The sequence below is a fragment of the Lepisosteus platostomus genome, chromosome 4, assembly GCF_059453375.1.
Source record: "Lepisosteus platostomus isolate fLepPlt1 chromosome 4, fLepPlt1.hap1, whole genome shotgun sequence".
In the NCBI taxonomy this organism is placed as follows: domain Eukaryota; kingdom Metazoa; phylum Chordata; class Actinopteri; order Semionotiformes; family Lepisosteidae; genus Lepisosteus; species Lepisosteus platostomus.
Window position 1 is genome coordinate 57,006,091 of NC_142614.1, and position 12,997 is coordinate 57,019,087.

Below are 12,997 nucleotides of genomic sequence, written 5' to 3' on the forward strand. Positions count from 1 at the left end.
TTGGCTTCTCAAAGTGCTTTACAGAATGACAACAGCAGCAACAATTAAAATAATAAAAATACACAAGATAAACACGATGAGAATACGCAGAGGAGACAGTAGATGGTGGTACTAAATACAGTAGGAGCAGAGGGTAAAGAATGGAACTAGTTAAATAAAGGCTCTTCTAAAGAAGAAGGTTTTGAGTCTGTATCTGAAAGAGTTTAGAAAAGGCGACTCTCTGATATCCTTGGGGAGAGAGTTCCAGAGCTTAGGGGCATAACTGGAGAAAGCCCTGTCACCTATAGAGTGTAGACGGGCTTTGAGGACAGTTAGGAGACCAGAATCAGAGGAGCAAAGGTTGTGAGATGGGGAGTAGGGCCTTTTAGGTAAATATGAGGATTTTGAAGTTGACACGAAACTCGACAGGAAGCCAGTACAAGGACTCCAGAATACGAGTAATGTAATCACTTGCACTAGGCCTGGTCAAGGTTCTGGCTGCCAAATTTTGGACATACTGGAGGTTGTTCAATGTGGATTTAGATACCCCAGCGAGTACAGTATTACAGTAGTCAATTCAGGAGAAGACAAATGTATTGATCAGCTTTTCAGCCACAGTTAGTGATAACATAGGGCGTAGTCTAACGATGTTTCTGAGTTGAAAGAAGGATGTTTTACCAATATGCTGGACATGTGGGTCGAATGTTAAGCCTGAATCAAATATCACCCCAAGGTTTTTCAATTTAGTTCAGGTGGGTATCTGCGTCAGCATGTGTAGGCGGCAAAGGAACAAGTAATGGGTTTATTCCATGCTGAAAAGAGAAGAAAGAAAACACAACGTTTCGGCCATGGACCCTTCTTCAGGTGTTTTTAAATTTAGACTGAAGCTCAAGTACAGTACCATCCATAGACAGGGTTACAGGATTGGCTTTACAGAGTTGATCAGCGGTGCCAATAAGCATGACTTCAGTCTTGTCACAGTTAAGATTAAGGGAATTTTGGGTCATACAATTTTTTATGTCAAAGATGCAATAAAATAGAATTGGGACAGCCACGTCAGTGTCAGGTTTGGTATGGATGTATATTTTAGTATCATCAGCATAGAATGATAGCTGAGGCCTTGTGATTTTAAAAGCTGACCAAGTGGAACCATGTAAATGCTGAAAAGTAGGGGACCCAGTATTGAGCCCTGAGAAACACCAGACAAGACCAATTGCAGACCGAAATCCGGCAAGAGAGACAAAGTGACAGAATGAGAATAGAGAGAGAACCAGAATCAGAAGTTATTAGAAGATCATTAGTGACTTTGACCAGGGCAGTTTCTGTGCTGTGAAGTTGATGGAAGCCAGATTGGATGGGTTCGAAAAAGGTTATTTACAATGAGTTGGTCATGTAATTGAAGTGTGACAGCAAGTTCTAGAATTTTTGCAAGAAAGGGTAGGTTGGAGATAGGGCAGAAATTGTTTAGCTTGTCCAGAGCCATGTTAGGCTTTTTTGGCATGGGGATAATGGCAGCAGTTTTGAGGACCGTTGGTACAACACCAGTGCTCAAGGATTCATTTATTATATTGAGGACAAGGGGGCAGAGATAAGTGAAACAGGACTGAAATAAAGTGGTGGGAACGGGATCTAATATAGAGGGATCTAATTTCATGTGTGAAACTAGTTTACTGAGGGATGCAGAGTCAAGAAAAGAGAAGGTGGAGAGAAGGGAACCAGAAAAGTAAGAGAAGCTGGGAGGAGGGGGGAATGATATGCGTTATGGAGAGAATGTGATGCCAGATGTTGTCAATCGTGGGGCTAAAGAAATCTAAAAATGTGTTGCAAAGTTGCAATGAGGGAGGTAATGTGGTGGGGCAGCTTGGCTTTAGCAGTCTGTTGATAGTGGAGAAAAGATGTCTGGGGTTGTTATGGTTATTTTCAATGACGTGAGAGAAGGTGGATCTGGCAGACTCATATCCTTATATTCAGACAAGTAATCTTTCTTAGCCTGATAATGTTACACTCAGGTTTCCGGGAGACTGCCTTCATGGATCGCAGGTGGTCAGTGTACCAGGGGGCGGAGTGAGAAAAAGAGATGGTGCGAGTTTTTAGAGAAGCAAAGGTGTCAAGGGTAGATAAAAGAGCGCTACTAAGCAAAAGTATTTTATCCTCTAGATAGAGGATCAGAGGAAGAGAAACAAGATAAGGAGGACAGAACATAATTTGCAAACCTAGGCTGATCAATCGCCAGTTGCGGAAATTTACAGAGCCTGAGGGGGAAGTGTTAGAAACAGGTAATTCCAGATTGAAAAGAATAGCTAAGTGGTCAGAGAGTCCTAGATCAATGGAAGAGAAGTGGGAAACAAAAGAGTCACTTGCAATGATTTAGTCTAGAGCGTGCCTTTTGTTATGTGTAGGGTTACGCAAAAAACTGAGTTAGATTAAAACATCCCAACAGAGCTAGAAAATCCTTAGCCAAACTGGAAGACCTTGAGTCAATGTGTATATCAAAGTCCCCAAGAATAATGATCCTCTTAAATCTGAGGCATAAAAATAAAAGTAAATCAACAAACTCACCTAAAAAGGTTTTGTTAGGTTCGGGTGGTCTATAAACTGTGGCAATGATAGTAGAATGATGAACAGAGACATTTAAAACAAGACACTCAAAAGAAGAGGGAAGAGGTACAGTAATGGGACTTAAATTGAAAAGAAGATTGTAAATAATAATGATGCCCCCACCTCTGCCTGAGAGACAATTCAAGCAAACTGAACACTAAGCGGAGATAACAGACTTCTCATGTCTCATTAAAAGTGTTTTCTTCTTGTCTTACGAAACTGTGTAAAATATTCACATTTGATGTCTGATAAAAATGTTAAAAATAATACAAGCAACATTCAGTTAGCAGCCTTCACTTTGTAGTTGCTGTTACTTATGGTTTTTCCCAGTAGGAATCCATAAAATGAAAGATGTGAAAATACAAGGTGTTTATTTTGCCATTTTGTAGTAAAATAAAAACATATTTTTATGAAACATTTTTTGTCAAATCATGTACTATAGATTTTCATAATTTTCATACATAGTACAAAATATCTTTCCCAAGTAGTACAATACAATCATGAATTTAAGCAAGTGTTTTGTGCTTAAGTGTTTAAGCACTTAATCCACCACTGAACTAAAACACCCACCTGGGCAGTTCATGGCAATGAACCTGCTCCAGCAGCACCACTATACAATTGTTTAGAAGGAGAAACAAGACATTACTTCATCACTGAATTAAAGACGTCAGCCAAGCAAATAATAAATGATAAACTGATGTAGGCCAGGATGAGCAAATCCAGAGTGGAATTTAACAATATTGCCAAAGTTATCACCTTATTTTTACAAGTAGAGCCATTGAGGATCTTTAATAATCATGTAGTCTAGTCTAGAGGCAATAACACAGTGGATCACTATTACACCACCATTAAAGGAGCATACCGCCCCATTTCACTGCCGTATTTTGGGAAGTTCGACCACGCCGCCGTGTTCCTTCTTCCTGTTTATGAACAGAAGCTAAAGAACTCGCCACCTGTCAGAGGCTGCTGAGAAAAGAACTTGCAGACTTTTGAAATGCCTGATTGGTGTGTATTCAAAGATTTTTCCATTGATCTAAATGAGTATACAAAGGTGGTCACATCCTACGTCAACTACTGTGTGGATAGATGTGTTCCTACCAGGAAGATCCGGATATATCCCAGTCAGAAGCCCTGGATGAACAAAGACATTTTTGCTGCAAACTCAAAGTGGGGTCTGCTGCCTTCCAATCAGGTGACAGAGAACTGTACAAAAAATCAAGGTACGACCTGGGAGAAAGCTATTAAACTGGCAAAACAGGAATACTAGGACAAATTAGAAAAACAGCTTGGAGGCGACTCAAAGCGCATGTGGCAAGACTTTCAGGCTGTCACGAACTAAAAAGGCAACACCAGCTGTATTTCCTTCACTGAAGCATCTCTACCAGATAAGCTGAATACCTTTTGCTCCCATTTTGAGGCTATCAGGGCTCCCAGTGAATCAGGGGACTTTGTGATTCAGCTCTCTAAACATGAGGTGTGTAGAGCCTTTAAGAGAGTGAAAACCTCTAAAGCAGCAGGCCCACATGGTCCTTAAAACCTAATGCAGACCAGTTACAGTATCTCCTGTGTATACAGATATTTGTTACCTATCTCTGTCCCAGTCAGTTGTACCAGAGTGCTTTAAGAAAACCACAAATGTGCCACATTAATATATAACTTGTCATATATACAGTAAATTGCTCTATCCCAGACTCCCTTGACCCACTTCAGCTTGCTTCCCATCCGAATAGGTTAGTTGATGATGCCCTATCTCTAGCAATACATACTGCCCTAGAACATGTAGACAGGCGGGGCACCTATGTTAGGATACTGTTTATAAATTACAGCTCGGCCTTCAACACAATTATTCCCGCTAACCTGGTTCCAAAATTCAGGAATCTGGGCTTAAGTTACTCTTTCTGCAACTGGATATTGGATTTCCTGATGGGCAGACCTCAGGCAACAATAACTCCTCTACAGCGATCCTAAACACTGAAGCTCCCCAAGGCTGCTGTCTCAGTCCTAGGTTGTACTCTTGTTCACCTACAACTGTACAGCCACTTACAGCAACAACCACATCATTAAGTTTGCAGATGACACCACTATTATTGGGCTGATCAACAACGATGAGTCAACATACAGGATGAAGTGGAGCAAAATGACAAAAGAATTCATTGTGGACTTCAGGAGAAACCAGATGGAGCCGCGCCCCAATCAGCATCGATGGCACAGCAGTGGAAACTGTCAGCTACTTCAGGATCCTCGGCCTGCAGATCTCCACTGACTTGTCTTGGTCTCACAACACTGTAACCAGTCTGAAAAAGGCACAACAGCACTTGCACTTTCTGCAATGCTTAAAGAAATGCTGTATGAGAAAGCAATTCCTCATGAACTTTTACTGCAGCACCACAGAAAGAGTCCTCACTAGTGTGGTACAGCAAAAGTACAATGCATGACATTGATGCACTACAAAAGGTTTGTGACAACGGCACAGTGGATTATAGAATGTGATTTACCATCAGTGGTGAGATCCACACCATCCGCTGTTGCAATAAAGCCCAATTCAACATTCAGGATCCCAACAGTCCCAGCCACAAACTGTTCTCCCCCCTGCGCTCTGGCAAGTGGTACCACACTGTTAAAGCAAGGACCACTGACTCAAGAACAGCTCTATCCCACTGCAGTAACCATCCTCATACTGCACTGCAGTGCCTAAAATACAGTATATATCTGCACTATGCACTTTTTTGTTTCACTACTACATATTTATTGTTCCACAGCATATTTACTGTTCCTGTTGTCTACATTGTGTGTATGTGTATGTACCGAGAGATCAATGTGATTAGGAATTCCAATGTACGTGTACATATGATAAACTCTACTCTACTTTACTCAGGATCTCAGTTTATTCTCCCCTTTGAAGAATGGCATGTTCTACAGTGACACCTTATTTGGGCATCAATCTGGAAATTCTGGTGCAGAGGGAAGAGTGCCATCTACTGGTCAATGAAATCTGTTACCAGCATAAACCTAGTTTTCCTTAGAAGTCTCTCGTCCCAGTATGTAGAAATACTGTACCAGCCTTGCTTAGTTTCTCGGAAAAAGTGAAATCAGGTTACAAGATGGTAGAAGTCCTAACCAGAATTGTGCAAAAAATAGTGAATCTGACCTGTGTTATTCATTGTTTCAATTTTTTTCTGTAACAGTTCTGTGCACCTTCCACTCTCTCACATTTTTTTTTTTAATTGAAGGACTGAAAAGAATAAGCCTTAAGAGTCAATGTGACACACAGGGCACAAAAAAATTTAAAAGTAATAAGGTAAAGAGGACCTGGGCCTGGCTTTTCCTAAGCAACATACATTACATGCATTAAACACTGTGTTATTTACCCATTGCTGTAGTCAGCAGTTACTCCTGCCACTGGTCCAGTTTCACACCCAAGAAAGAGCAAGAACACAAATGCAGCAGAGCACAGTATGTTGGCAGTCATTCCAAGCTTAACAATCCCCACAGGGGTAAGGTTATACTTTTTCACCAAGTATCCACCAAGGAGCATCCCTAGGCACACACAGGGAATGGCTGCAATTCCTTTACAGAAAGGGATAAATATAACAAATGAGTCTCTCATGCCTCTAACAAATCTGTTCTCTTTACAGCATATTTTCAACAGGAGCCCTCCAGCACTTTTTCTGTGGTTTTAACAAGCGTAGATCATGTCTTTATTAGCAATTGATCCCATTGTTTTACCATGATTTATTGTCTCACTGTCTCATTCCTATTAGCCTGTTCCTTACCCATGATGTCACCATGCTTTACTTTATTTTTATGATGATATAAAAGCTTTAAAAGGGAGATTTCACACAAATTCAGTCATTACTATGTGAACAGCTGGACATTATTAAGAAAACAAGAATCAGAATAATATTATTACTTTATGTAAATTAAACATTCATCCCTAAAGGAAATACCATTGAGGACATTTTGCTGGGATTTCACTGACAAGTCATTCTCATTACAGTATATTTTAATATTCTGAAAACTACAAATAATTATGTAGATAAAAAAGAGAACTAAGATGGTACAGTATTCACTAAATTAGACATATTTTATGCTTTACTACTGTACTGTATCAGGATTAATGTTTTTAATTAAAATGTTTTAAGTGAATAATATTGATCATGTTACTTTGTTACATTTGTGATTCTCATTTATGTTTATTCATTTTTGTTAATTGGTAAACTTTATAACTACAGTACTGAAGAATTTCAATGAAATGAAACTAATGGGATCATGGAAAAAACTTTGTATCATTTTTAAATATTAGAATTATAATTTCCTAAAGAATTGTCAGAAAATGTTCTCAATGTTCCACAAGTTACACATCAATAAAACAAAACCTTTTAAAAATATCAGGACCATGTGCCATCTTAATTAGTAATTAGTAATCTTAATTTGCAAATCAATTACCAGCGCAGACATATTTAAAACCAGCTTTTCCTGAGGTCATATCTGAAATGTATAAATTTATCCTCAAATGCTGTTTTGTAAAATAAAATACATATGGAGATACATGGATATTTCCACTGACCTCTAGAGCTAAAGACAAAAAGTATATGCCTTTCATCATACTGAAAAAAATTCATTGCGTAACAAGGATAATGATTGACGTGTAGATGGAAATATACAGTATCACATTTTTATTGATGCTTTCACTTTGCAAAGCGATAATCTATCTGCTATCTATCGTAATGACATTTTGAGATTTGTTCATCAATAAAGTACAGTATAAACATTAGCTGACATTGAACTACAGGAGTGTGTCAACATTGAGGCAGAGTTTAATAGAATAAAACAAAAATAAAAATACTTAATGCAGAAAAGTGTTCCTCTTTACATAACAGCATGAAGAAAACACAGTTCGGTGGATGAACCTGAAAGCATGCAAGATTGTACAGTGCGAATTCAACTCCCTGGTGACACCTCACTTATTTACCTCACACAATGAGATACAGTATGCACTGTATCTGTCAAGGGGAATGCACAGTGAAATAATAAACAAGCTGACTGCACACATCACAGATCAAAAAGAAAGTTTTTAGCATACCTATGAGTTGATTAGCATAAGAGGCATTTAATCCAAACTGAGACTCCAGATATTTTCCCAGAAATGCTGACATCCCTCCAATGGCGGCAAGTCCCATACAGGCAGCCAGTACAATACATGTGAATACTGGGTTCTTGAACAGCTGCTTAGTTACATTCAATATGGCTGAGGAGAAGAAGAAAGGGATGTCACAAAGCAATATTACATTTCCATTAGGTGTACGTTATTAGTACTTCTTTCTATAATTTGTGTCTGGGATCCTTTACAATTTCAATAACAGCCGTAAGTTTTGTAGAACCATTTTAAGTTGGTAAATTTAGATTTGTTTACTGCCATTTCAGTTGCTGGGCTGGTGAAGAACTGAAATTGTTTTAAATTTATGAATTGCCATACCCATATAGTCTTTGGAAATGTAGAAATTGAATGCTCACAGAAAATAAAGAAGCATGAAAGAGCATCAACATTCTTTCAACTAGTGCTTGCCTGGAGCAATTCCCATTGCAATGCTGCTACTGTACATTACACACAGTCAATTGCTGGAATACACAGTGGTGTTCATCAATAAGTCAGATTTATGCTTTATGTTTGAGCAAAGACAGGACTACAGTAATGTATGTTTAAACGCAAATAAATTAACGCCTAGGACAACTGATTACCATTAGGAAAGCAATTTTCAGCATTAGCAGTTGGTTCTGAACATTTATTCATGAGCCTTATGTACTCCTAGTTTTGAAGGAGTTACTGTAAGTAAAACATCTAAATCAAATGCAGTTAAGCTGAATTCAATAGGGGATAAATATCACAGCACTGGAAAATATGTTACAGCTAATTTTAATATAAAATAGATTATATGGACATAAAAATTAATGCTAATGAACTGTTTTATGACAAACATATCAATTATACTTGTTTTTCAATAATTTAATCTTAATATACTCTATAATTAATATGACATTTGCTTATTTATTGCTGCCATTCTTGCCTCAATTGATATGCACACAAAAATTAGATGATGATTCACAAATTTAAAGTGGTCACCTTTTTATATCTTTTGGGAGTGTACAGTGTTTGTAAAGTTCTTGAAAAAAAATATCTTTTCTTTTTGTGTGTTATTCTTAACAGTATCTATTATCTATTCACATTCACTTAACAAGAGTCTTGCTGGACAATGACTTACAACAGAGGAAATGTTTTATTGTATTTTATTGTATTTGGTGAGATTTTTTCATTCATTTGTCCCAAAAGATAAAAGGGAAACTGAAATGAGAAACACATGAGGAAATAATCAGAAGTGGAACTAAGTTTTAACTAAGGTTCCCTGGATGTATACTAGTTTACTTACTAATATAATATACATATTGTATACAATACACAAATATGCACATTTATATTTGTATATATATAGTTTATAATATACAAAGAAAACATCAATATTGAGATGTTAAAACTGGGTTTCATCTTCTGAAAAAGACATCATGTACATGAAAAATGTCAAAACTGTTGAAATATGACCTAGGTATATTTCAATGAAATGATGTGTAGCTTAGTTCTTAGAATCATGACATGCTACAATGCATTTATCAAAATAAATCCTTACTTCTGTGTGTGCTTAAACACTTGATTGTACCTTTTTTAGAAATCCAAGCATGTATTTTAAAAGTAAAACTAACAAGTTATGAAAACAAATTGATTTTGAACATTGTTAACATAAATATTAATCTCATATTTAAATATTAAGGAAGTATTTTGTTTTTCTGCTTACAGAGATTAATTAAGTCTTACCAAATACAAACATACTGTACAGTATTGCTGACATTCTGCACATTCTGTGAAGTACACTGTAAGTGCTAATGTTATACCAGAAGGTGGCATCATGGTATAAACTTAAAATTTTCTATGTAGTACATAAATGTACATACAGAAAAGCTGCAATTTACCAAGATATTTAACATTACCTAAGACTAGGACCCACGTGTTATCACTGTGAAGTAACTGTAAAATTCTACTCCATATTCTAACATCTGAAAGGTAAATTGTGTGCATTGCAAGAGAAGGAATGTTTTCAACTAGGATAATTTTACTCCCACATAGAAGATTCATGTTGGCTACCTCATCTCTACATATTTAGTTGTTGAATTCACCTTCTAATCACAATCATTTACAAGTATCTTTGGACCCTTAGAAGCTTTCCAGATTCATATAATGCTACACTGGACTAAAACAAAATGTTATGTAACCTTGGAGGACCTATACCTTTGCAGTGGAGATTCCTTCATAAAACACCTCTGAAGACTTTTGGGTTATCTTTTGATGAAAACCTCCTGTGAAGTAAAGCTTAGTTTACACCTCATGAGATGCTACACATTTTTCGAACTATGGTCTCCATAGTTTCATCAGCATTAGCTTTACTATTTTTTCTAACAATTCAAGAAATTGTTTGTTCTCACTGTGTCAATGTGATCCATCTTCAGCTAAGTAAATCATGATTAATTATAGTTCTGCAAAATATCGAAGAGTCTGCTTAAATTAATAAATAAACTCTTTAGAACTTGAAAAAACTATTTTTGCTTTGCTTTTTTTGTTTTTCTGATTATTATGAACTGTATTATTGTATTTCAATTTCAATTTAAAAAGTATATTAAACTGATGATAGTAGTTCAGGTGGGTAGCTGCGTCAGCATGTGTAGGCTACAAAGGAACAAGTAATAGGTTTATTCCATGCTGAAAAAAAGAAGAAAGAAAACACAACGCTCCACGGCCGAAACGCTGTGTTTTCTTTCTTCTTTTTTTCAGCATGGAATAAACCTATTACTTGTTCCTTAAACTGATGATTTTATCATTTTACATTGCTTGAACAATTTGTTTTTTTCAAAATAAAAAAAACTAAATTTACAGTACAATATACAGTAGAGCTAATGTACAGTATACATCTGAATTTCATACATCTCTCCATCAAAAGACCAATGGGATATGTATCCACTGACAATCCCCCAAAATTCCTAAGATGAAAAAAGGTAACAGCTGAACATTTTTGAGACAATACTATTATTATATTATTAATTATTTATGCTTATGTGGCACAGCGGTGCAGTAGTAAGCATTGTTGCCTCACAGCACTGGGGCCCTGTGTTCATTTCCTGACCTGGGGTGCTATCTGTGTTTAGTTTGTATGTTCTTCCTGTGTTTGCGCGGGTTTCCTCCAGATGCTCCAGTTTCCTCTTAAAGTAAAAAAATAAATACTGGTAGGTGAATTTGTTTCAGGGAAAATCGGCCCGGGTGTGAGTGTGTGTGTATTTGTTTTGAGTGTCTGTGTGTGCCCTGCGATGGACTGGCATCCCATCCAGGGTGTGCCCTGCCTTGTACCTACTATATTGCTAGCGAAGACTGGCCCTGGCTTCCCCCACATCCAGAACAGGAGGAACAGGTTAGAAAATATATGGGTGACATTATTTTATTTAATTAAAATTAACATTATTGTTGTAGATAAATTATAAATGACTATATATAATTAGGCACTCATATATATTACAATATAATTATTATACATTAACTAAGATAATTACATTCGCATTCACTATGTTACATTCACTGTAATAATAGGAGTAGTCATTATTATCATTTACAGTGAAGTTATTCCAATAACATAATATTTTTAATATAATAATATTTTATATTAATACCCTCCAGGTAATATGCAGTAAAAGGTACCAGTGTCTAGATTCCATATAGATGGACAATTTCCTTGAATAACGAGAGCCATGTATACAAATGACTGATGAAGATGAAGACTAGCTCGATGACAGTATCTACTGTAGGTTACATTTCCTAGTCCACACCTTTATCCCCACCTGGTGGATGCAACTGAGTACGATAGCAATACAGTCCTACCATGTAAAATCCAGAGGCATGCGAGTGTTCTGTAGATCAGACTGATCAGACTGTAGATCAAAAGGAAGCATGGTAAACAAAGGTATTGGAGAATTTTAATAAAGATAGCTCTATTGCTTAACTGTATAAGGCTATTCATTTGAATATATTCAGTAATTTGGTTTAGTATAAGACAAATATTGTACCGATGGAATGGTGACAGCAGGCTTGACTTTCTCTGTTCTCCTTCGGCCTGTTGTGTTCAGACACAGGGTTTCCTGGTTGCTGGGGCCCCATGCTGGGAAGCAGAAGCTTGGAGAGCCTTGTCTCTGGGTAGTGCTTCAGGGGCATGGCTCGGGGGAAGCCGAACATCAGCAAGGAAGAGAAGAACAGCAGGGCAGCACAGACCAGGAAGCCAGCCCACCAGGCACCTATCCATCGGGGATCATCCGTCGTGATGTCGAGCTTCTCTACAAGAATAGGGATAGAATTTAAATGAGACAAATTCTTACACGTACAGCCCCCACACCCTCATCAAGAGATAAACTCCCAATAAGCCATTACCTGAATATTATTTTCCATAATATAATACACTGTCTAAGATACAGTATTTCCCTGTTTTTCATTCAAATGGAAAGGATTAACACTTTAACTCCATCAAAAGCAAGTCAACCAACTTACTTTACCAACCAGTTTATTTCTGCCTAGATCAAGTAACATATAAAAACAGATGTGAATATACAGTATATGAAAACTGTTTTCTTTAATTACTTGAATATAATGTGTGTGGGGGTGTTCTCAATATAGTTATTGATCAAGACACTTTATTTAATAAAGCACAATACAGTAACTTTGGTTCTCCGTTTGGCTGAACAAACATCTGACCTCTGTGCTGCTGTACCATATGTTCATAAGAATGAACAAAATGTCAATGGAATGAAAAGGAGAGCAGTAGAGACCCTATGCGTAGTGGCAAAAGGGGCAACACGGAGGTTAGCCCGGGCTCAGGGGGTCAGACGATGTCGGGGTAGAAACATATGCCCTCAGGACACAGAAGAGGCGACCTGGTGCTAGGCGGGTCTCAAGACATCCGAACCCTCAATGCTGAGCCAGGAGCAGAGCAGACACAGGAAGTAAATAGGGTACACAACAGGACACACTGGAAAGACATGAATAATCACAAGGATCTAGGAACAGGACCCTCTAGGTGTACAGGGCGTGACACAAAACAGGAATGGCAGCGTCCTTTAAATAACCTTTTAAACCCTTTAAATAAGAGACCTTTTCATACAAAAGTCACTATTCATTATAAATCAAAGGTCAGTATGAATATGAATGTGAGGGGTGGAGAACCACAAGACATTTTCATTCCATGAAATTAATAATAATAATTCATAATTGCTTACACCTATATAGCACTTTTCTGGACACTCCACTCAAAGAGCTTTACAGATAATGGTGACTCCCCTC

The 12,997-nt window shown here is 37.4% G+C and overlaps 1 protein-coding gene across 1 annotated transcript in view; it reads right to left on the reverse strand.

Moving 5' to 3' along the window:
* LOC148673473 (solute carrier organic anion transporter family member 3A1-like) overlaps window positions 1-12,997 on the reverse strand; it is a 92,088-nt gene that overhangs the window by 20,162 nt on the left and 58,929 nt on the right. Inside the window, exons 5-7 of the mRNA XM_088629968.1 lie at window positions 11,734-11,997; window positions 7,661-7,825; window positions 5,946-6,144 (exon numbers count right to left, since the gene is read on the reverse strand). Of these exons, the coding sequence (XP_088486094.1) occupies window positions 5,946-6,144; window positions 7,661-7,825; window positions 11,734-11,997 (628 nt within the window). The remainder of the gene's footprint in view (window positions 1-5,945; window positions 6,145-7,660; window positions 7,826-11,733; window positions 11,998-12,997) is intronic.